The sequence below is a fragment of the Quercus suber genome, unplaced genomic scaffold, assembly GCF_002906115.3.
Source record: "Quercus suber isolate HL8 unplaced genomic scaffold, Cork oak 2.0 scaffold_424, whole genome shotgun sequence".
NCBI classification, from domain to species: Eukaryota; Viridiplantae; Streptophyta; class Magnoliopsida; order Fagales; family Fagaceae; genus Quercus; species Quercus suber.
The window spans coordinates 273223-299369 of NW_027069875.1; the positions used below are offsets into that span (position 1 = coordinate 273223).

General features: G+C 32.6%; 2 protein-coding genes and 1 long non-coding RNA gene across 4 annotated transcripts in view; 1 reads left to right on the plus strand and 2 right to left on the minus strand.

Annotated features, from left to right (window-relative positions):
* LOC136062532 (uncharacterized) overlaps positions 1-6282 on the minus strand; it is a 41978-nt gene extending 35696 nt beyond the window's left edge. Inside the window, exon 1 of the long non-coding RNA XR_010624264.1 lies at positions 6186-6282. This is a non-coding gene — a long non-coding RNA (uncharacterized LOC136062532). The remainder of the gene's footprint in view (positions 1-6185) is intronic.
* Positions 1179-6028, minus strand: LOC112031493 (GDSL esterase/lipase At2g04570). Its single transcript, XM_065761653.1, has 4 exons — positions 5933-6028; positions 4388-4781; positions 3197-3686; positions 1179-1372 (listed from the first exon to the last, which is right to left on the minus strand). Exons 2-4 carry the CDS (start codon positions 4757-4759, stop codon positions 1179-1181), a joined length of 1056 nt encoding a protein of 351 aa, XP_065617725.1. The 5' UTR covers positions 4760-4781; positions 5933-6028.
* A 6850-nt stretch (positions 6283-13132) lies between the features above and the next one.
* Positions 13133-25754, plus strand: LOC112000040 (aminodeoxychorismate synthase, chloroplastic). Of its 2 annotated transcripts, XM_065761640.1 has the most exons (15): positions 13142-13260; positions 13390-13437; positions 14144-14542; positions 15608-15739; positions 16144-16211; positions 17420-17484; positions 17608-17674; positions 18372-18650; positions 18746-18845; positions 19417-19745; positions 21730-21809; positions 22021-22123; positions 23387-23469; positions 24220-24834; positions 25108-25754. In XM_065761640.1, the coding sequence occupies exons 3-15, from the start codon at positions 14212-14214 to the stop codon at positions 25586-25588; spliced, it is 2733 nt and encodes a 910-aa protein (XP_065617712.1). In that variant the 5' UTR covers positions 13142-13260; positions 13390-13437; positions 14144-14211; the 3' UTR covers positions 25589-25754. The 2 variants fall into 2 exon arrangements, with proteins under 2 accessions (XP_023887912.1, XP_065617712.1); XM_024032144.2 differs by lacking the exon at positions 13390-13437 and having other exon boundaries at positions 13133-13260.
* The last annotated feature ends 393 nt before the right edge of the window (positions 25755-26147 follow it).

The window sequence follows — 26147 nt, forward strand, 5'->3', positions numbered from 1 at the left end:
ATTATATTATTCCACTCTTGCCAAAAAAAGTATATCCTTCTTGGCTTGAACTTTTTTTTTTTTTTTTTAAATACAGAATCCCTTGACTTCAACTTTTTGCTTAATAATACAGAAGGCCTGAGAGGGTGTCGATGGGACAAGCACTCAAGTAGGAGCTTGGATGATCAACAAGTGGAGAGTCAAGATTGTTTAAAGAGAACTATATAATGGAAGAGACCCTCTACGGTAAAGAGATTGAAATCAAGAAGAAACACTGTAGCAATAAAAAACCAAACTTCTAATCAAACTTGAAAAAAAATATATAAGAACTAATCTTCTCGGACTATACCGAGGACGATTTTCTTTAGCATAAACTCGTTTATTTTCATTCTCTTGTGATTGGAACTGATTTTAGTGATTGTCTGATTAATTGAGGTCCAGTTTTTCCAACATACTCTCTACAAATTTATTATTTTTGGTTTTTTGGACTTAAGTTCATCTACCTTTGGGCTAGGAACTTAAATCTGGTCCTTACAGTGATATATTGCTTAAATTACATGTGTAATTTAAATCAAACTTTGAGAATATATCCTCTTGCCAAAAAAAATATATCCTCCTTGGCTTGAACTTTTTTTTTATTTTTTTTATTTTAATAGAGAATCCCTTGGCTTCAACTTTTTGCTTAATAACGATTTTTTTTTTTCTTGATAGCTTGGTTTGAATTAGAACTGTAGATTTTTTTTTTCCCACTCTAATATGTATTCTCACTCTCACTAATAGACTTAGCTTAGGTCCAATGCATTAAATCCATTAAAATGATGAGATGTGACAAAAAATACACAATTCTCATCATCATGACAAGTCTAATTCAGATCCAATCTTTCCTCATTAATTTAGGCTCAAAATTTTCAGTGGATAAATACACACAAAAAAAAAAAAAAAAATTCAGGTCTAGATCAATAAATAAATAAAATCACGTCGAGATTCCAAATGCCATTGGATTTGGACATCTATCGTTGAATTACAATGGAGCCATTGTTGTTATATTACAGAATAAGGACAAAATCTAAAACCAAACAAATAGATAAATAAATCCATCATTATAAATAAATAAATAAATATTTTAATTGAGATATTACGGTAATCAACCACAACAAAAATCAGAGATTTTTTTTATTGTTATTTTTGGATGAAAGTAATCAACGAAAATATGCTCGAAGCTTATCAAGAAAACTATTAACGACTATGTGACTTGTTTTCTCTGTAGGGTGGAAGGCATCCCAAAAGACATACTTTTTCGCATCCGAACAAGTAAACGGACTCAGCTTATTGCAGAGGTAACTCAATTCGAATTTGCCTGTAGCACAGCATCCCTTTCCTACAACGTCAAATCCTGCCAAACCACAACGCATTTCATATTTGTTATGACTGAAGAACTTACGAGTAGAGGAAAAATAAAATAAAAACAAAACCTGACATGTATTGTTTGTTTCAAATTGGATTAGTATAGCAAATAGAGCCGGCTCTAATTTTGGGGCACAAAACATTCCCATTAGTTTGTGCAAAATATCACACATCAAATTATCTATTTTATACTATATTTTATTAAAATATCAAATTTTCTTTATTTTTTTTTCTTTACAGACAATAGTCAATATTTATGCTCTTCCTTCATCATCGAAATACATAAAGAAAGAATAAACAACTTCTTTTATGTCTAGTTACATATGGTTTTATTTATGACTAGTAATGAGTGATTCTAACTAATTCAGGGGAGGAAAAGAGTAACAATGACGGTAGAGATGTGGACTTATGTCCACCTATGGTAAAGGTCCATTCTCCCCTATAGTGTCAAGTTGTAAATCTCTCTCAATTCTCAATACAGAGAAGTTATGGACTCCACTCTACTCTCACACAAATCCATTCTGCATTATTCATGAGAGTAATGCAAGAGATATATGATTTGATACAATTTTGTGTCACAACTCGCCATGTGGTGACTCTCTACTTTCACACAAATCAGGTCCGTGTAGAGTCCTCAACTACAACTCCTCTTTCATGTGAGAGGCAGAAGAGTTCATTGGATGGATATATTTATATTTCTCTAACCTATATATTTATTTTCTTTCAATTCTATATATATATATATATATCATACTTTTTTTAATTTTTTTTAAGAAAAAATATCATTTTTCATTTCATTGTATTCCAGTCCTTATAATCTACCAATCTCATTCCATTTATATATATATATATATATATAGGACAAAGTTTAGCTACAAAATTGGATGTAACCTTATGCTACAAACTCACTCAATAAAATAAATATTACTGCATATTTTAAAAATCTAACCGTTGAATTATATGTTCTTTACACTCTTAATACACATGACAATTTTTTTGTCAATCAGATATTATTTACTATATAATCTATAATCTTATATTTTATGCATAATTTTAAATTACAAGAACATGCAATTTAAAAATTTATTGATGACATAGCTATTGATTTTTAATTTTCTTGAAATTTTGCAAACATGGAGGATATAAGAATAAGATGTAATCCAACTGTAGATTTGTCAAAATTTACCTCCAATAAAAAGATATTAATCGAGTTTGTAGCATAAGGCTACAATCGATTTTATAACTAAACTTTGTCCATACATATATATATATATATATATATCAAAACATGATGTAAGTCATGAGCTAGGATATGGGTTTTCCTTGGTCTCTTTTAAGTCTTAACCCAATGAAATATAATCGTTGATTTGGACCGTATTTTTAAATTTTTTATTTAAAAAATCTAACAAGCAATATCTGTGTGTCCCCTTCACTCATCCTCAACCAAATAATAGGAAAGATATTAGATATAGAACAAAGATTAGCTCTAATAAACCAATAAAGAAGAAGAATTTTTTCAACTTATTACATACATGATTATTTATAAGATAGTTTATGTGAATTATTTAAACAAGTCAGATAACTAATTAAAAAAAATATTACATTTTATATTTAGATAAAAATATAAGTATTTAATTTTTTTGAGAATCCAAAGTCATTTAATTTAATATACTTAAAGGAAAATTATTACCTACTTATTAAAAAAAGGGAGGCATATCATTGTTAATCACAATCATAAACAGGTAATACCAAATTAATTCAGCTAAAAAAAAGTAAAACCAAATTACAGTAAGTACAAGGAGTATGAACTCACCATATAAAGAAGGTTTCTTGATGATTTGATCGAGAATCTTGTATACATCTGTAGACAGTAATCTGAGCCCTGGAAGCTCCTTATTCAGCCTTTCCACCAAACCATTTAACTTCCCATTAAATTCCAAAGCCACATTGTTAAATTTCTCCAGGCATTCGTTTTTACCCAAAATATTTATGGTTCTCTCCAGTGGCAAACACCCCATTGGAGGAAGTCCAGTGAGTGATATTTTCCGAACTCCAAGACTATACAGTTCTCTGATGAAATTTCCAGCAAGTCCAATGAGAAAATCCTCATACTGTTGGACTGTGAATTGAGATTGCCGTTTAGGGGATAAGTAATAGTTCTCTAGGAAGTCGTTTGTTCCAAGGCTCATCAAATATAAGGCTTCATTCAAAATCTCATTTGCCTTGTCTTTACCAACATAGGCTCTCAACTTGTTTTGGTACTCCTTGTAGTACTCCAATTCCTTCCACATTGGTATCACTTTCTGCAAATTAAGGAAGCACAATTTAAAAATTGGTATAACTTTCTCATGCACACGCATTGACAAATTAGAATACCCAAAAGTATGTATTAATTACTCATAAGAAAAGTATGAATCAATTAATCTTTTATAAGGTAAAAAACAAATAAATAAAATGAAAAAGTTTAGTTCCTAATCAGTTTGAGCTATCTTCTTTCAACACATTATATAACATTATATAATGATTGAAGAAACCATTAATGTGTACTTTTAGTCGCAAAAATTTTACATGAATTATATGACTCATTTAAATAATACACATGGTTTATCATATAAATTGCAACCTAATGCATTGGAGAAGATAATTCTCAACCAGTTAGAACCTAAATTTGTAGAATTAAAAAAAAAAGTATTAATTAATAATAGAGGAGGGACCAACAGATAATGTCACAAAGTGGATAACTTGATAGTTACAATGGAGAGAGGATTCCTTTAGAAACTCTAAGGGCCCATTTGGATTGAGTGGAGAGGGAGAGGAGTAGAGTAGAGGTGACTGAAAATATGCTAATTTTAGGCCAATTCGACTCTACTTTACTCTACTCTTCCTCACTTTCTCTCAATCCAAACAGACTATAAGAGTTGCCAGTTGAGCTAGAAAGCTCTTTACATGGTTATTTATTTATTTTATGCATAGGTTGATAGATATGGTTTGGTTTGATACTTACAAATACATCAGAAGTTGCATTGTCATAGCCTGTCCCAGCAGAAGCAAAGCAAACTCCAGTGGCAAAATCTGATATATTATACGCAGGATCTAAGTAAGCGGGTACTGTTGGTTTGAGCCCAAAAGCCTCAGAAATGAAGTCTGGAGGAATGCGACCATTAGAGAACCGTCCTGTGGGGCGACCACCAGCAAAATCACGTCCATAAGGCCTGAAATTGCTCTTGAGAAGGGTTGGATACACGTTGTTGTTTCCTGCATCCACGGTTGAGTCCCCAAAAACTATGATGGCTGGAACTTTGCTTTCGGTTATAGAGACTAGAATTAGAAGCTCAGCTACTACCAAGAGCCATGGAGTAGTGTATGTGTATGCCATAATTGCTTTGTGTCTTGGTAGCCTGCAAATGATTTAATATAAAAAATTAATCAATCTTTCCAACAATTTCAGGCAGTAAATGTTTAGAGTTTTAAACAAAGGGATAATTAATGTAGAAGTGGCAATAATTACGGCAGAGTAAAATGGAAAAAAGAAACAAAAGTGAGAACTCTCACGATAAACATCATGATAGATTGTTATATGAGAATTATCGGTCCCACTCTAAGTACTTTATTTTTAAAAAAAATTTGGCTTCATACCAATTTATAGCTATTTTTTTTTAACTCACTATGTGACAATTGAAAAGACCATACATAGATGTAGTTTTAGTCACATAGCCTTTGTAATGAGTCATGTGACTTGTTTAAATAATACACATATATAAATAATAGTTATATAACCACATAATAGTTGGAAAGATAATTTGAAACCTATCTAAAGCCAAACTTTGTTATTTTACTTTATGTTTTGTCACTCAAAATGTGTTACCCCTTTTTTTACTTTTTTTTTTTTTAAAAAAAAAAAAGGATAAGTGCATGACATACAATACTTGATAAAGCATAAAATGAAAACACTAAGTGTTTTACTTTTTTTTTTTTTTTTTAAATCACCCACAGCTTGTCACATATCCATTTTAATCTTTTCCTTTATAAAGTAACCCAGTGGCGGAGGCAGGAATTTATCTTTTGGGGAGGGGGGGGGTCATACATAAAACTAGACAACTAATTTTTTGTGTGTATGAAATCTAGAATAGTAATGTATAATACAATTTAATAATCAATATACATTTCAAGAATGTGTCAATAGTCCTAAACTTACTAATAAACCTAGATTTATCAAAATAAATTATCACCCATTAAATAAAATGACTGAGATTTTAAAAAATAAAATACTAAAAAAATACTAATAATTTAAAGATTGCTAAATAAAAGACAAACAATCATTCAAATTTTGACCCATAAACAAATTCTAATAAAAAACAACTAAATACATGTTATATTATTTTATCAATAAATTAAATGTTATATAGTAGTATATTTTAATCAAGTACATTTATAATGCCATATGATATATATATATATATATATATATATATTATTTGTTATTGTAATAACAAATAATATATCAAAAGGAAAATTAAAGAAAAAAAAAATGAAAAGAAAAGTGCATTACTTGGTAATTGGGAAAGTGGTTAACAAAGTGGGCCAGGGGCACAGCCACACAGGGGCCTACACGGAAGTTTGGGGAACTTTGTCTGTCTAGTCTAGTCCAGTCTGTCATTATTATTTACACATTCACATGTAAGCTTTGTTAGTTTTACATTCTAAATCACGGAACTACAGCAATGTGGCCTAAAGGAGAGAAGAACTGGAGAGAAAAATGAAGAAGAAAGGCAAACGGAGAGAGAGAGAGAGAGAGAGATCACCTGTGTGAGCACTGATCAAAATGGTCTGCAATTGTGTGGTGGACTTAGTGGTGCGGCAGATCAACAAAGCCTTTGACCTTCCAATTTTATACTACTATGGTGTAAGTTAAAATACTTCTGTGTTCATTTTATAGATGCTAAATGTCTAATTATTGCAATTTTTTGACACATATATTTATCACTAATTGGATTGTATTCTATTTAAATAAAAGTTATATTTATTTTTAGACTTTCTTAAATCTATATTTGCAAAAAAAAAAAAAAAAAAAATCCCTTTTATTTGTTGAGGTAATTGTTAAAATACTTTTGTGTTCATTTCATAGATGCTAAATGTCTAATTATTGCAATTTTTTGACATATATATTTATTACTAATTGGATTGTATTCTATTTAAATGAAAGTTATATTTATTTTTAGACTTCCTTAAATCTATATATGCATATTATAGGGTATGGGTAACCAAAATGATAAGGGTTCTTTAAAAAGTTTCAAATTAATTAGGATAATTCCATATATATATATATATATATATTTTTTTTTTTTTCCAAAAATTTGTCTAAATGTGGCTCTGCCACTAAAGTAACCAAAATTAAAAGTTGAAAAAGTCAGACACAAGATTTAGAGTCTATTTAATAAAAATATTAGAGGGTGTTTGGTTTGAGAAAAAAATGTGGTGCTTTTAGTATTTATTTTCAAATTTTGTGGGACCCACCACAAAAAACACTGGTTTGGTTGTGTTTTTTGTACGTAGTTTTCATTTTCAGTATTAAAAAAATTGCATACAATTTTTGGGCGTTTTCATTTTCTTGAAAATGAATATCATGGCATTTTCACATAAATAAATAAATAAAAACCAATTATGTGGGTCCCACTAATAGTGAATTGTCCTATCAAAAGCTCTCTCTCTCTCATTCCAAATATATATATATATATATATATATATATATTCCTTTTTTTTTTTCCAAAAATTTTAGAAGGCCAAGGTCCCCTTCAATCTCAATGTGGCTCCGCCACTAAAGTAACCAAAATTAAAAATTGAAAAAGTCAAACACAAGATTTAGAGTCTATTTGATAAAAATATTAGAGGGTGTTTGGTTTGAGAAAAAATGTGGTGTTTTCAGTATTTATTTTCAGCTTTTTGTGGGACCCACCACAAAAAAACACTAGTTTGGTTGTGTTTTTTGTACTCAATTTTCCTTTTCAATATGCAAAACACAACATAAAATTTTGGGCGTTTTCATTTTCCTGAAAAAGAATATCGTGGCATTTTCATTAAAAAAAAAAATTTTAAAAAAAACCCAATTTCTTGGGCCCCCAAACAGTAAGTTGTCATCAAAAGTGATCCATGGCAATGCTTATTGGTAGTGGACTCCTTTTGGGTGTGGTGGTTTTTTTTGTGGAATGGTTTGTTGAAATGGTTATGGTGGTTGTTTGTTTTAAGGCATATCTGATGGTGAATCTAAGGTGTTTAGGGGGTGAGTTTGTTGAAATCTAATGGTAGCTCCATGGTTGTGTGTTGTACGTTTTCAGGCATATCTGCTCTGATTATTACCAGTTTGTAGGTGGTAAATGGTTTCTAGCAAGTAGGATAACTGCCAAAGGCTTCCTTTGTGTTTGTATCCGTTAGGGGTTGTTAGAAAAAAAAAATTAGGGAAAACAATAGTAGAAAATTAATGCCAAACAAAAATATGAGTTGGAAACAAAAAAATGAGTACAAGATTTGGGTGCAAAAATGAGTACAAAAAATGAAAATAGAAAATGAATACAATCCTAACACAAACCAAATAGACTCTTAGTTTTTAGCTTTTCACCTTTTGTCTTAGAGCATTCACAGCTAGATTTGCAACCAAAAAAGAAAAAAAAAAACTATTTTAATACAAAAAAGTTACTTTATCTACTTTAAAACACCATTTTACAATTTATCCAACATCATATTTATTATTTTTCACATCACACTAAACACTATTCATTTTTTATTCATTTCACTGTCTTTCTCATTGTCACTCTCACTTCATAGCAGTGTCTCTCTCTTCTCTCTCTTCACCCACATATCAAACCCCATAGCCAAAAAAAAAAATAGTTGCCACCACACCCACCAACAATCTATCACCACCACCACTGTAACCATAGACATCATCATCACATACCCATACCAGAATTCAAATAAATAAAAAAAATGAAGGAAATGGAACCAAATTTTGTTAGCATATAATAGTGATAGGTGATCACACCATAATATGGTACACCCTCACCTATATAATAACACTCACTTGGTGAATGGTGTTGCTACACCAACTAACAACAGAGAATTAATTAAGCGTTACTTTACAGAAGTGATGTGTCTTTTAGATAAAATGCAGCTCTTAGTAAATAGACATATCTTTTCCCAAGAGATATGAGGAGTCTATAAATACTGGGACTCCTCATTCATTTTCATGTTACATCATTTTATTCTCTCTATCTGTGTTGGTGATTCCTAGTGTAACAACATCACCATACACCATAAGGACCTAACAGTGGTATCAGAGCCCATGGTTCCAAAGGGAAAAAAACTCGACCACCACCACCACCACCCATAATCACTCTATTGAATTGTTCAAATTAATTTTTCAAACAATTCGTAGACAGGTATTAGGCTTAGTTACATCAGTGTCTTATTATAATTATCATCAAAACATTGTCTATCCTGATGAACCACCGTTTTGGGTGAGAATTTGTGGTTTACCGTTCACTGGTGATATTCATCAAGTACATGAAGATTTTTTTTCTTCAAGAAAAATGTTGGGATTCTTATACTGAACAAGAAAAGATACAAGAAGAAACATTGAATCAACGATTTGGAAATTGAAAAAGAAGATAATACCCATTTTTGGATTGATCCGGAGAATCCAAATCGACTTTATTTCAATATTGTAGTAACCCCATTTGAAAGTGATCCATTTGAAATTTCAGATTTGGTTGAGAAAACTGAAATATTTAGAGAAGTTGATGCTAAAGAATCTGTGTTAGGGGACCAGAGAAGTGAATAAGATCAAACTCAGCAAGCCCCGGTTCAAAAAGTAACTACCAAAGGAGACACCGTTTTATATTCTCGTGCTTTAGATCTCAACAAATCTTTAAAGGAATTTGCCTTCATTCAATCTGCATCTCAGAGTCCCTTTGCCGACAATAAAGACTCTCCAAATATCTATCAAGCTTGCTAAGTAAAACAAGACTCTTCAAATATCTATCAAGATTATAGCATAGCCAGGTATAATCCTATTGAACCTTTTATTCAACCCAAAACAGGTCCACGTATTAGAGCATAGCCAGGAAGACTATAAGGCCTCCAACTCCTCTACCAAGCCCACTTCGCAAAGCTATTAAGACTTGGAATGATTCAAGTATTGAATCAAGCCCACAATCAAGGCCCACTGGAGTCCAATTTGTGGTTATCCTGCGTCTCTAAACTTGAATAAAAAATTGGATTCTCTTGACTTTGAAAATAGTTACAGCAACAATAATTATTACAAAGAAGTTTATTCACAATTTTAAGCACAAATTGACAAAAATTCCAAGGGTAAACAAGTCAAAGGCATTCCCAATCCTCATTACAAAAGGAAAAGAAATTTTAGCAAATTTGAAAGAGGAGTGTCATCCTGGTCTACAAGACAAAGACGCAATTTGAGATCTCCACAATATAAAAGGAGGTACGTAGAATCATTTAGAGGATATCCGTGGCAAAACCCAAGAAGAGCACATTGGAAAGGACACATGAATGACTATAAGCGTCGTGTAATAATTTCATTATTTCCTTTTAAATAATGTGCTTATATGTAAGTGTGTTTTATTTTACTTTTTAGTTTTATTTTCCAGTTTGGTGTGTTTGTATTTAACAAAGACAATATAATTATTTTTATTGTACTTAATTTGCTTATATAATAAAGAGTTTGGTGTGTTTATTTGTTTTATTTTGTTATTACGTTAAACACATTTTGTTATTACGTTAAACACATTTTCAATATATTTCTTGGGTGGTATATTTACTTTACAATGACATTTTATTGTACTTAATTTGCTTATATAATAAAGAGTTTGGTGTGTTTATTTGTTTTATTTTGTTATTACGTTAAACACATTTTGTTATTACGTTAAACACATTTTCAATATATTTCTTGGGTGGTATATTTACTTTACAATGACAATAAAAACCTCTTGATGCCTACATGATAATTTACTGTCCAACTTGCAGCTCGAAGCGTTAGCTAAACTAGTGGAAGAATGAATGATGAATCACCGTTTTTCACAAAAAGAAGTCAATCCACCAACCCAACGAATTTGGCATTCATGGGTAGTAAAAAAAGAAGGTAAAGGCGACTGCAATAGAAAAAGAGGAAAAAGTCGAAGTAGGTGTAGGGGCATAAAGGGGGATATCGGACTGAATTATTCAATCGCAATCATTAGCTTTATGCAAGATGGTGGCTTCTATAAAAGAGAAAGCCTATAAACACAGAAAGAGAGAAAAAAAAAATGATAATAATTTCCACAACTGCTAATATAACATATTATTAGTAGTGGTAAAAAAATGACATCTATAGTGGTCTCAAATAAGAACTAATAAAAACTTTTTAGTTTAATTGTTGTGAACAATACTTTGAAAATTTGTGTGTATGTATGTAGTGTTGCTATTACATCAAATGTATTTTTGAAGTTAAGATGGGACATATTTTATATAGAATATCATTCATTGTGCGTATGTTTCTCTCCGCTATCCACATGCATAAGCATTTATAACATGTTTATCTTATGGTTATTTTGGGTTGTGTGTTACACCATGGAGGCATTGACAATGACCCTAATCACAATCAAATTCCACTCCTTACTAACCAAAACTGAACATATAAAAACATAATTTAAATCCCCATTACACCACAAACAAATTCAAACAAATAATCAATGACTAAATCACATTTTCTTTTAGCTGAATAAAAAGGGTACAAGGAGACTAGTAAGTGGAAACTACCTTGTATGTCATCATATGCACTCCTTTATTTGCTAAATGATGAATGATTAAGAAACTATAAGTAAGGGGGTCACAAGCACTTTCGTGTGGGTTAAGTCATATCATGACTCCCTATCGAGAAAACATTAGTAATTTATAATACTAGAAAGAAATACTTTGAGATTTTATCCCATATCAAGTGTAACTATTAAATCCCCACTTTGAATGGTCTGAATATGATTTTAAAAAAATAATAGTAAGCAGAGATGGGAGAATTCGGATTTATATTCTCCTTCACTTAATAATTCAGCAATACCAATGAGCTACAAAGCTCTTGGCATCCTAACACAATACATTTATCATTTATTACAAATTAAGTATAATAATGATAACAATAATATAAAGACAAAAAACCATGTTTTGAAAACCTAGAATCAAAGAATAGTTCTTCTAGTATTACTATTTTCGTGTATATTTTAATAAGTATTACTATTTACTCAAAAAAAAAAAAAATAGGAATGTTTGTCCCATATTGGCTGTGTGTGTTTAGTGCCCGCTGTTTATAACTCCAACCTACAATTACAAATGTTAGACCCTTTTGTAGTTATACTCTGGTTATGTAATGTATTATAAACTTAGCTTAAAACATTAGTATAACTATTTTTGTGTGCGTTCTAATAAGTATTACTATTTACTTTAAAAAAATAGTTTTTCTATGTCTACAATTTTTGTTCCACCACTCTTTCTCCACCACTTAAAATCGATCTTATTAAAGTTGTGGTATAAAAATTGTGTTTACAAACTTTCTCATAAAAGACGGAGAGTGCAACATGCAAAATTGTCCTTTTGTTTCACTTTCAAAAAACACATATTGGCTCTTCCCCCCTCCTTCCCCCCATCATCTAGTGGTCGGGTCATTATTTCAATGGCCATAGTCGCTAGTAGCCACTAATTTTGGTATTTTGTGCTTAAAAATTTTTACATGTCACACCAAATATCAAAAAACATTTTACAGCAAAACAAGTAGATTGTTAAAACAAAGAAAAATGAGAGATAAGGAAATAAAGTAGGATAATTGTGCGGTGTGTGGTCCCAGTCCCATTGTTGTTGGGCCCAAAGCCATACGGTGCACGATTAAGAGCCCATTGCTGGTGAGACTAGTTAGTTTGGACTGCACAGCAGGTTAGGTCGAGGCCTATTCAAGCCCTGAGACTGCTATTGCTAAGACACATCTCAAAATATATTGGTAGTGTCTTCGGTAAGCTTGGTTAATGGTCTTTTCGGGCCTAAACCTTAATCCAGAGGAACTATTCCTTGTAGAAAATCTATAACCCCCACATCAATAAATTAATTGTGAGCCCTATCAAACGGTTGGCCCATTAACCGAGAAACTGGGCACACACAATAACAATTAAAAAAAAAAAATTAAAACATAAATTATATAACTTACTTAAAAATGTAAGTTGATGTAACTTTAAATAATACTTGAAACAATGTAATTTTTTTTATAGAACATAACAACTTAATTTTAAATAGAAAAATGACATCATTTTATACATATATGACATTTTATAGCCATTTAATTAACGAAGCCACTTGATCAACTCTTATGGATGGAATGATAATGTTTAAAACGGACTTATAATATAATAACATTATAAAAAAATAATGTTATTATAATAAAAAAATAATTAAAAAATTTTTAATAACGAATTTTTTTAATAACAACAATAAAAAAGTAATAATGTTATTTAGAATTTTTTTTTAATAACAACAATAAAAAAATGAAAATAAAAAACAACTTGAAAGAGTAAAGACGAGAGGTTGTGAAGGTCCAATGGCCAACCAAGGAGAGGCGGCCCAAGATTTTGTTCAACGAATGTACTGTTCAAATACAATCAAATTAGAATTCATAACTTTCCATATCACCAAAGGTTGGTACTACACCCACCGTGGTCCCATGTGCCTCTGACTTCTTCTATTTATACCGCCTCTCCTCTCCTCTCCTTTTAACGTATCCTCCTCCAACCTCACATTCTCTCTCTCTCTCTTCACAGAGGCATTTTGTCGAACACATCAAGCCCATGCTTTGAGGTTCGATTCCCACCTTCATTACACTACATGTACCTATTTTTTTTTTTTTTTTTTTTCAATTTGGAATTTACTTTCTCTATCAGTAAGTTAAAAACTCATTCATAAAATGCTTTTTGGTTTTTTTAATAGAAACTCGTTTGGAATCTTTCAGATCAAGATTGGCTTTATTCTCAACGTGTATGTTCCATTTTTTTGTGTGTGGAAACTGTTACATGAGTTGTAAAATTTAACGTTATTATTATTATTATTGTAAAAGTACTGCTGTACCATGTAAAATTTTGATGTTTTAAAAACCTGTAAATTTTTTGTCCACTACTGTTAAGATAGAAAAGTTGTTAAATCTAATAAATGTAGAATTAAAAAGCTTTAAGATGTTGTGGTGGAAGACAACTATCTTCAGTGAGCATAGGAAATCAGAATTGCAGACAAAAATGAGATTGAAGTCATTTTTCGAACATTGACGTAAGTGATTTGACAAAAATGATGTTACAATGTTATACTGAAGCATTATTAGCTCTTGAAAGATCTATGTTGGTGAAAATTTCCCACTTTATGTTAAAGATTTGCTGTCTCATGAGCTTGTCAACCTGATTTTTTGTGATACCTTTTGTTTTCCTGGTATTCTGAGTTGTTTGGACTGTTTACAGAGCCTGATGTTACTAATTGATCCATCTGGCCAAGCAAATCCAGTTTCCAAAATTTTGTTTGGTATATACTGATGTGACAAACTTAGTTAAAAACTTGATAATAAAAAAATGGTTATTTCAATGCGGATCAAGTTGACATGATTAGATTAATTTATTCAAAATATGCTTGTGAGCATCATGTTGTTTCATTTGAAATTTTTATAATATATTTGATTGTATGCATTGCTATTTTGCAGAAGGCGTGGAAGTGGGGGGGTTGTGTTCACACATGTATAAATTTTGCATTCCCCCTTATTGATAAAAAATGAATTTCAGATTGTGTTTATCATCTTCTGAGCTAAAGTACCCTTGTGTTGAGGGTTTGCGGCGTTCAAATGTAAACATACTAGTGCCCAGACCTTCTGTAAGGGTTGGTTATTCTCCTAAAAAAGATAGTATTCAAGTGTCTGATCATGATACTGGGAAAAGGATTGTTGCAAATCATTTAATGCCTGGGAAATTGGAAGGACCGTACATAGTAGAGAAACAGCTGCAGAAGCCTAGTCGGAAGCTAGAATTTGTGAGAACATTGTTGATTGACAACTATGATAGTTACACATACAATATTTACCAGGAGTTGTCTGTTGTTAATGGGTGTAAGCTCTCTCTCCATTTGTCTATATGTCTATCTGTTTTCATGGTGCACAACTCTTTACTACTGATGTTATACTTTTCATCTTCTGAAGCATGCTAATATTCTTTTCTGATTGTTCATGATCCTACATTCTAAGGCCTTTTCTTTGCAACTTTTTACAGTATACAATAAGCTGGTTGATATGTATAGGCCTCATGACTTTTGTGTAACGTAGATTGGTTCCTTCTATATGAACTTTGATCTTAAAAACTTGAATTCTCTTTATGAGCCGTATTGAAATATTAATTACTGAGAAGAATTTTAAAGCATTGCATTTATGGTAACTAGCTATGCTTACTTTTAAGTATCTTGTTTGATTTATATTTAATTCATCAGTTTGGAGAATGCTGCTGCAATTTCAAATGTGAAACCATAGAGCCTAGATTCTCTGGTGTCAAATATTGGATGCTTGGTACATGCTAAGTTAAGAAGTTTTGAAGCAAATTTATTTAAAATTAGTTGGAAGAAAGAGTGGTTTTCACGTATTTTACTCTTTGACCAAAGTATTTTATGCAATTCATAAGATCACAGATTTACTGTTGTTTACCATGCCCTGCTTCCTGCTATGATGTTTAAGAACCCAAGTATTTAGGCTCTAATATTTTGAGGTTTTGTAGTAATATTGGAACATGGAAGGGGGCATGCTTTACATGGGGTGGATCATTCTTTCAAAAATCTATCCTTTGTCTTTCTATGGTGATTTTCTAAATTCTTATTTAAAAGAAATATTATTTTATGGTTAAGATGTCCACTCTTGATGACGGGATAGCTTTGCATATCTAAAACTTCAGTATTGGCTAACCTTAGTAGCCAATATATGCCACAAATAATAGCATATTTTATTAAATGAAATGATAGGGCCAGAAAAATAAGGTGGATGTGAAACATTCCTTTCACATGATCATCAGTCTGCCATTGTGGAATAATAAGGTTTACAATATTGATACAGAGATGGTAATAAGAACTTACTAGTATCTGGGTATAACTTGTTTTGACATCTTCCTCTTCTGGTTTGATATTATGCTAGTGCCTCCTGTGGTAGTGCGAAATGATGAATGGACTTGGAAGGATGTTTGCCACTATTTGTATGAAGAAAATGCATTTGATAATATTGTTATATCACCAGGACCTGGTTCTCCAACATGCCCTGCAGATATAGGTGAGAGAATGGAATGTAATTTTGATATATGCTTTTTAGTCCCATCATTTTCATCCATAATAGCTGAAAATAGTGGTGTGAAAAAATGTTTACTCGAAGCACGGTTCTGCAATAGCTATACTCACAATTTTCACTATCAGCATATGATCACATTTGAATTTTCTTCTAACAGAAGCAAGATAGAGGAAGCTAAATTGTGATAGGCTTTATTCCAGAGAGCTCTAGTATAAGTGGCATCCTAATTGAGCACTATATTATGAATAGATGGCTGTATGGCATTATGAATATCATTTGAGTGATCTTGCCTAGCCAAAAAACTGACAGCATACTTCTTTGTTTCTGTATATTCCTTATTTGGGTAAAGTCAATGATGATATGTTTTAGACACTGTTTCTATCTTGCAGGAATATGTCTCCGATTGCTTCTCGAGTGTTGGGATATCCCTATTTTGGGTGTTTGCCTTGGACACCAGGTATTTCTGTTTAATGTGCTTTCTATTGTCCTGGTTATCATAAATTTATTTTCCAATCATTGTTTTACATTCTATGTGTCTATGATCATCATCTGTGTACTTAGCCCCATTTTAGGTTCTCTAGAAATCTTCCGTTAAAGCTGTTAATTCCCACCTGAAAATTATATGCATTTTAAGTCATGCTCTATGGTTTTACATATTCGCATCAGTAAAACCATATATCTATGTTGAACGTCCTCATAGACTCTGACGGTCCTCCTATGGTATGCTCTAATTGTTTTTGTTGTTTTATATTGTATAAAATCAATGTGTACACCCTTCTCATTTGTGGTTGCAGTGCAAAATAGATATATGGTTTTGTCAGGATGTGTGTCACACACTCGCATACACTTGGACATGTGTGCGACAGATATACCATAACAAAGCTTTACTTTACAGAGATACATTGAGATTCTAGGTTGACTTATTAAAAACAATAAGTAAAAAGAGAGAGATTCTAGGTTGTAACTTGTATTTGATTCTCCTCACCTTAGTTTTCCTAGTTACAGTTTATTGTTAAGTTTAGGCTATATGATTATTTACATATACAATATTTTAGAATATAAAGAATCCATTTAAAGTAAAGAAGATTGAAGACTAAATGTGGCTGACCTTGACTGTTGAGGATCCATAGCCGACCTCAAAAAATTTGGGACTAAGGATTGGTTGTTGTTATTATAAATAAATGAGCTTGAAGCATTACCTTAACAATTTAATAAATGTGCAGATGATCAATAATATATATCTAAGTTCCGTGCTAAACAATAAGTTGACCCACATACAAATCATTGGACCCATATTTAAAAATCATAGGGTCTCAAGGATTTCCAATCCTGCAATAGAGACTCACCTATATTTTATTTTATTTTTCCCAGCAGTGGCACAGAATGTAGCTCTCCCTGCTTCCTCTCTCTCTCACTCTTACAAATGGTCTAAATTGAAACTATTATATTCGCTGCAGCATCTCTTTCTTATTTTATAGTAAATTATACATTATATTTCGTATACTGTCAAATATAATCTTTGGTGATTTGATTCTATACTTGTTTGCATGTAAATAAAACTATTACCTTGAGGATTATGCATCATAAATTTTTGCCTCCTTAAAGAAAGTTATTTATTGTCTCTCCACTTTTAGCTTTTCTTCTGAATGACTTATGATCTGGCAGGCCTTAGGATATGTGCATGGTGCTCACGTTGTCCATGCACCTGAACCAGTCCATGGGCGACTGAGGTATGGTTATCTAGTTTTTGTTTTGATGTTAATTTAGTCAACTGAGAAATTCCGGTTTGGAGCAATAAGATGGTGACTTATTATTTTTAAAAGGCCTGCTAACTTATTTTTCGTCCAATATAGTGAAATTCAGCATAATGGATGCCAATTGTTTCATGACATTCCTTCTGGCAGAGATTCAGGATTCAAGGTCAGTTTGTCTTCATATGTTTGAAAGAGTTTGGAATTTATAGTTCTCAGAAGACATACAAAGAAAAGAGTTATATTGTAAATTGTTTTTGACACTACTGAAATGGCCAGGCTTATGGGTTTATTTTAACACGTACATTTAAATTAGGTAGTAGGTATTTAGCAACTGAAGCAATGTTATCAGAAGATCTCAACTGTTTGATGTAGATCTCTCTTTTGATGTCTCATTCATCATTATTTCTTTCATTTCTTGATCTCTATGCATAACATACATGCAGGGGAAGAGAATCTATCATAAGGTCACTTTTGAGTTGCATTCAGATTATATGAGATTACATATAAATTCTGAATTTTCATTTAGATGACCAACTCCTGTAATATTAGTATGGTGTAAAACATTTTACGATTAAAAAGCACAACCAACATGTAAATATATCATAAAATTCATGAAGATGGGAATCACATGAAAAATCTAATATACTTCAACTTGCAATTTTACATTTGAAATACGAATAAAACATTAGTAAAGTTGTCTTGCAGGATATGGTCTTTCAGTATTAGAAAGTGTTTTAAGTTCACAAAAATTTGGATAATCCTTTAAAACTGTTTTTACTGCAACTGCATGCTCTGCTTTCATGGGCCCATAGGGAAATTATCAGTGTTGAACCTAAATTCCTGTTACTTAAAACTAATTGCAGGTGGTTCGATATCACTCGCTTGTAGTAGATGCCAAATCTCTCCCAAAGGAGCTCATTCCTATAGCTTGGACCTCTTCTGGTGATGCGCTTTCTTTTTTTGAGACCCAGAAGTCTAACATTATGTCAGATGCTTATGAGAGTCAGATTGGGCATAAAAGCTCCTCTGAATCTTTTCCAGAAATTAAAAATGGAAATTGTTGGCCTTTTGTCCAGTTTGATGAAAGTAGAAGAGTTCTCATGGGTATCATGCATTCTTCCAGGCCACATTACGGTTTGCAGGTGGGTCACATGGTCATTCTGCTAAGTGTTTTTAATTATTCAGCTCTTCTCCTTTTAAGTGCTACAGTAGCTCTTGACTTTCTTTTGACCTTCAGTTTCATCCAGAGAGTGTTGCCACATATCATGGGAGGCAAATATTCAAGAATTTTAGAAAGATCACAGAGGATTATTGGCTGAGATTGAGGCCATATGCTGGTAAACTGGAGCTCTGTTAAGATATACGAATGACTAATTCATTGTTCTTGTTTGGTGGCCCTGCTTTTTATGCATACTACAGATATATATGCGCCATGTAGATACATGTATGTTCGTTTTGGCTGACTCATAATTTTGGGAGATAGCCTGTTTATTGTTTTTATGAGGACAAAATGGTATACTGCCAGGTTTATTGTTAATAAAGATTAGATGAAGATTTGAGGACAAAATGGTATTACTGCCAAGTTTATTGTTAATAAAGATTAGATGAAGAAGTTTGATGTTTTAACATACCTGAAAGGTTTTTGACTTCCTTCATTTTCTGGGGTTCTCCTATAAATGGTTAGTCCTACAGCATTGTGTATATTGACTGATGGGCTGGTTCAATCCCCATCAGCACTTGGCATTCTTTGTACCAAAACTATATAGCTTTCCCCAATGGTATTTTTCTGGTCTACCTCATGATTGTCTCCAACCATTAACATTTTTCCTTTTGGGTACATGTGTATACATCTATGCATGCACTATGTACGTAATTGCCCTGTGATTTCCTCTGAATTACTTCTTTTAGCGTGCATGCAGGTGCCCTGTGCTAGTCAACTTTTAAGAGAAGTTCCTAGAAGCCTGCATTTAGTGAGTAATGCGGCTGATCAACTATATAGAGACCCTCCCCAAACTAGCCAATTAGTGCATGATGTAGATAAGAGGAGCTATTTGGAAGTGTCCAATATGGTGCATCTTTCACATCCAAGCACTAGTGTTAAATTTCTAAAATTGAAATGGAAGAAATTTGATCACTTGGCCAATCAAGTTGGTGGGGCAAGAAATATATTTTGTGAATTGTTTGGACGTCATAAAGCTGAAGACACCTTTTGGTTGGATAGTTCTTCAATTGAAAAGGTTGGTTTGTTGCCTAATGACTACTCTTATTGAGCTTCACAATGTTCCACTTTTTCATTATCTATGCCTTTCTTAACAATGTTACTGGTCCAATTGAAACAAGATTTTCTAGTGTCACAGTCTTACTTGCAATCTTGTGATTTTAAGCAGGGAAATTTCTTTTGTCAAAAAAAACTGGAAATTATGAACTCTGGGATATTAAAGAAATTGATTCTGGCAATTAGTATATAGCAAATCTTGGAAGAATTTACAATGTGTCCGTGGATATTTTACTCAGTCTTACTATACATAAAGCTTAATTTATTCAAGTTATACAAAACAGTTTTGACTGCTTCCACCTCCCCTTTGGTCCAAAACTTACAGCAATAATAACAACTAAGCCTTGGTCCCAATTTTTTGGGGTTGGTTATGGATTTTCAACAGACTATTCAAGATTGGTCACATGTATCCTTTTCTATCAGTCTATTCTATCTGAGGTCATACTTTTTTATTTCTTTAATTGACATATTGTTTTTACTCTTTTTATTATTGTTATTTTTTATCTTTATTTTTTTTTCTCATTCCCTCAACTTGAATCAACTCACTTTTTCTCAACGGTGCATTATTGCTTTCCTTTGAACATGACCACACCTTTTCAAGCAACTATTCCTCTTCTTTTCAACAATAGGGGTCACCCTATCTTTAAGCAATTTTTCTTCTTTTGAATCCAATCTTTCCGTGTATTTCTAATTATCCATTTTAATAAATCTCATTTCAGCTACACTCATTTAATGAATGTGTTGGCTCTTAATATCCCAACATTCAATAACATAAAGCATTGCTAGTCTTATTGCAGTCTTATAAATTTTGTGACAATTAAGAAATTTTTAATAAAGAAAATCAAATGCCACCCAATACACAAGATGTGTACTTAAATAGACGTACTCTTATAAAACTTTCCCTTTCATGTAATAGATTTCTATGATCACAAAATACTCCTAATATGTTTCTCCATTTCATATCCTATGATTTACATTCCTTGCGCGAAAACTTATCCACCAAAAAAGAAGAAGAAGAAAAAAAAAAAAAAAAAAAAAGAAGAAGAAGAAAAAAGATATACAATTCAGTTTGAAAATTGACATATAGTGGAGATTGATTTTTTATTTTTGCATTGTACTAATTATATAATTTACAGAAAATTGTTTATGCAATATTTTAATACGTTGATAGTTGTGTTGCTGATTATATTTTTTATTACATTTTCAAATATATAAAATATTGGTATTTGGACATTGGACCATTATGTTTGTTGGAAATTGTCTCAAATTCCTATTTGGACTTTGTTTGGGCTTTCTTGGTGTGTCTATTCCTTGTTAAAAAAGTAATATGGTATTCTTTGTCCACTAAGGTATTCCCAGTCCACTAAGAAATATGAATTGCAGCCTCATGAATAGACAGTATTGATAAGGGCTTTGGCCCAAGCAATCCTCCCCTATGAGGAGAAGAAAACTTGTAGAAGAGCATGTAGTGGTTTTCTTCAAAGAATAGTTTTTGCTAGTTGCTTGGGGGATAAAAGGTATTGGTTTGTGTGAGCTTAGAGTTTGCCTATTGATTTAGTGAGAGCATCATTGAGTTTATTGTGGCTGTGAGATTGTGAGTATTTCGTTTGTTATGGGTGTAATGGCTATAGGGTTAGTTTATTGAGGGCTTGTTATGGGTGTAATGGGTATTGGGTTAGTTTGTGTAATGTGTTTTGTGAGGTTTGTGAGAGTTGGTTGAATGTGGTTGCATCCCATATCGTTGATAGTGGATTTTGGTTAGTGTTGTCTATAGATGTAGGCTTGGAGTTGGCCAAACCATGTTAAATATTATTGTCTTCAAAACATCTATGTTATTTTACTTGTGTTCTTGATACCGTTCTCATCATAGTTTTTATGGTTTACTGTTGTTTTGTATTAGCCTGATGAAAAACTAATTTGGTATCCTCTGTGTCTTAAATCTTTAGAAAAGAGCACGCTTTTCATTCATGGGAGGAAAAGGTGGATCTCTTTGGAAGCAGTTGACATACAGATTGTCTGATCAAAGGTATGAAATATCAATCATGTGAAATTTATGCAAACAAGTCCAAGTTTTTCTTCTTTCTTCTCCCTTTTCATTATTTTTGGAACATTTTCCTGTTTCTAATGATGGTCTTGACTTTGTGCGTTCAATTCAAGAACAATTTTTAGAGTTTTTAACATTTGTTATGAGAATATAATATTATTAAGGTAATGATTATGTGCTTATCCTTTTTCAGTGATATGTCTTTTAAAGGTGGAGGATACCTATCGATTGAAGATTCTCATGGCTCTCCCAGAAGCATATTCTTGGAAGAAGGTTTTCTTGATTATCTGAACAAGGTACTTCATGAACATCATTGGAGTAGTTGTCTTCTTTGTGCTCACCTGAGATGCACTCGGTAGTGGGATATGGCTTCTGTTGCAATCTTTTGTGTGCTGATGATCTATGTTTTTTTGTGACTATTCCATTAATTTTTCATATGTATTTTGACCTATCAGCTGAAAATGTTGTCTGTACATTTACTGCCTTTTTTATATCTTACCAGCAAAGTTGATTATGCTTGCAACATCAAGTTTTACATTAGATATCTAAATTTATTTTTATTAACGTTAAATTGGAAGATTTACTTCATTATCTATCTTTTTATTTTGAATTTTATAGATCAGTTCACACCTTGCAAGAATAGTAGCACATTTTTGCATTTGCAATTTACCCTTTCACTTCAGTTAGGATTACAATTAAGTTGTTTAACGTTGCTGTGGAATATGTTCTTTCTTAAGATGAGTGTTGCATCTTGTAGCAGACAGAGTGATATATTATGTTCAGCAACTTCATCAGGCCCTGAAATTGCTGGCATTGTGAAAATAGTGGCTTTACTTCTGTAGTTCTGCTTGAGGAGTTTGATTTATATATCTTCCTTGGAGAATAGATGGAATTAAAAATTAAGAGTTATATAGAAGGCATGCCTCTGGGACTTTGACGTGTGTCCTGAAACATATGAAACACAGATGTCTTCATTGTATGCTCATGCATGGAGTAAGGAATGCAAACTGTTGCAAGTTTGAATCTGATATTTGTTTTACATAGAAGTTTCTCAATTTGCACTCCATTTTGGTATTCTCATTATCTCATACCTATTTCAAAACCATTTACAAAAACTTGATTAATCAGATACTAGCATACAGGAAAATTCCCTTAACGTCCCCCCCCCCCCCTTCTCTCTCTCTCCAGTCCTGAATGAAAAAATTGATTATAATCATTGATATGATTTTGATACCCTCCTGAAGTGTAAACTTTGTGATCTTGTTTATCTCAAAATATATGTCATGAAATACATAGGTCTTCTTGAAGATTACCAACTTGTGTTACCTGAGCATCTCCTTTTCTTTTTGAAAATAACTTTACGAATGAGCTATAGCTTAACCCGTACTTCCTCCTCCCATAGTATTGGGATAGAGAGTGAATTGGGGTTCAAGACCCACTAGGTGCGTGTGTAACTTACCAGTAATTATAAAAAAAAAAAAAAAAAACTTTGTTTCTTATTAATATACTTACCATTTTGTTCTGATAATTTTTTCATGTTTGCTTGATCTTTGGGCCAGGAGCTTTTGTCGTTCCGTTATGAAGAGAAAGATTATGAAGGACTACCGTTTGACTTTCATGGTGGATATATTGGTTATATTGGGTATGCAGTTAGGTTTATTCTCATTTTATATTCTTCATTCTACCATTTAAATAATGGTTCCTTGTTACTTCTGTTAAAATTGGTGGCCCGAAACTCGTTCTCTAATTTAAGCCTGTATAAAACCAATCTTGTGCAACATGAATCATGAACATTTTATAGAAATGGGAGACTAACTCTCAACACTTCATTTGGTTGGAGGGAACAAATGAAGGGAACGGGAGAGAAGGGAGAAGAAAATACCCAATTTCCCTTGTTTGGTTAGAAGGAAAAAGGGGAGAGAGAATATCTAGAGGGAAAGGGTTTCTATGGTTCCCACCAATTTTTAATTTTTATTTACTTTCCCTCCAAATCCATAAAATTAATTTTATTTCCTTGAAAATTTTTATTTTATTTTTGTGTGAAATTACTTTTATATCCTCATAAGTAATTATTAATTTAAAATTAGATGGATAAATATCAAAAAAATATTTTTTTAATTTCCTTTCTCTCTTTTCTCTTCCCTCTATATCCAAACACAGATGGGAAAATTTCGTTCCTCCTTCTCTTTCCTTCTCCTGTCCTCGCTATTTTCTCCTCTTCCCTTCCCTTCTGTGCAATCAAACGTAGTGTAAAGGATGTTTTTTCTTTCCACCAGATACAGTAGGACTCTCTCATTTACTCACTCTTCCAAATTTATACGCTTTCATGGTATTTCTTATATGGCTCTCAAGTTATCCCATAGAGGCTAATATTGATTTTCTTGTCATGCAGGTATAACCTTAAAGTTGAATGTGGTGTGGTCTCCAACCGCCACAAATCTAGGTCTCCGGATGCTTGCTTTTTCTTTGCTGATAATCTTGTTGTTGTTGATCACCAAAATGATGATGTTTACATACTGTCTCTACATGAAGAATGCAAAACTATGACACCATGGTTGGACGATACCAAGGAGAAGCTTTTCAGCTTAAAAGCTTCTGCCACAAGGTTAGAGGAGCAGACTTTCCAGGCTGCAACCTTATCCCCATATAAGGCAGGCTTTCATGCTGACAAATCCAGAGAGCAATATATAGAGAATGTTGAAAAGTGTCTAGAGTACATTAAAGATGGAGAAAGCTATGAGTTGTGTCTTACAACTCAGATTAGAAGAATTATTGGGGAAATAGATCCTCTTGGACTTTACCTTCACCTTAGACAAAAAAACCCAGCGCCATATGCTGCCTGGCTTAATTTTTCTAAGGAAGATTTATGCATTTGCTCTTCTTCCCCTGAGAGGTTCCTGCGATTGGACAGAAATGGTACATTGGAAGCCAAACCCATTAAGGGCACTATAGCTCGTGGTGCAACAGCAGAGGAAGATGAACAACACAAACTGCAACTACAATATAGGTAATGTGATTCTCCTGTTCAACAAGATGAAAACTCATTTTTCATTTTCTGCCTTTAGTAATACTGCTTGAATTTAAATTAATTGTTCTATGTATGTTTGGTCAATTGGAAAAAGACTTTATTATCAGGATGTTAAGTTCCATTGAATAATAGGCTAGTGAAAACGTTCAAAAAAAAAAAACACTGCATTTTATGTCCAAGAATAGTAGCTTTGTGTTCTTTTGCTGCTCCTTGCCATGATCTTATGTGCTCTCTCTCTCTCTCTTGTGACAGTGAAAAGGATCAGGCAGAGAATTTAATGATTGTTGATCTTCTAAGGAATGACCTTGGTCGTGTCTGTGAGCCTGGCTCTGTTCATGTTCCTCATCTTATGGATGTGGAATCATATGCAACTGTTCATACCATGGTGAGTACAATTCGTGGGAAAAAGCGGTCAAATTTAAGTGCAGTTGATTGTGTCAAAGCTGCATTTCCGGGTGGTTCAATGACAGGCGCACCAAAGTTAAGATCAATGGAATTACTTGATTCTCTTGAAAGTTGTTCACGGGGCATTTACTCGGGCTCCATTGGGTTTTTCTCGTATAACAAGACATTCGATTTGAATATTGTAATAAGAACAGTTGTTGTGCATGAAGGTGAAGCTTCCATAGGAGCAGGAGGGGCCATTGTTGCTTTATCAAATCCAGAAGACGAGTATGAAGAAATGGTTTTGAAAACAAATGCCCCAGCAAAGGCTGTAATGGAATTTTTATAGGGGGTCAGCATTATGCATTGTACCTTATCCACTAGCTAATTTGATAGTTTCATAGAGGAAAGTTATACGGTCCTGCGGAGAACTGCGGCAATGTAACATATTTTAGATTATAATTGGATTCATGATTTATTTTGTCATAACAATAAAAGGGTTATTCTTTTTTGAAGTGACGACGTGATAGAATGTTGTGGTTTCTTCTTATCTATTATAGGTATATTTATATTTTATTGCCTAGCCTTGAGTAGATGATGTCGCATTGGTTTGATTCTCTTATATTACTCTATTGTTATCTGCATGTAAAATTTTCTTCTCTGAACTGAAAAGGAAAAAAAAAATGACAAGGAGGCAAATTTTAGGAAATGTGAAATTTCCAATATGTTTACACTCGGTTGTTGGCACCAAACACTTTGGGCCCCAGTCACCATACGGTTTTGAAACCCGGAAGGTTCAACCGTGGTTAGCACAGTTCACTGACTTTCTTACATAAGCCGGTTCTTGGAGCTTAAAGAACCTTCTTGGTGATTAAAGAACCTTCTTGGTGAATGGTTTCCGGTTAATC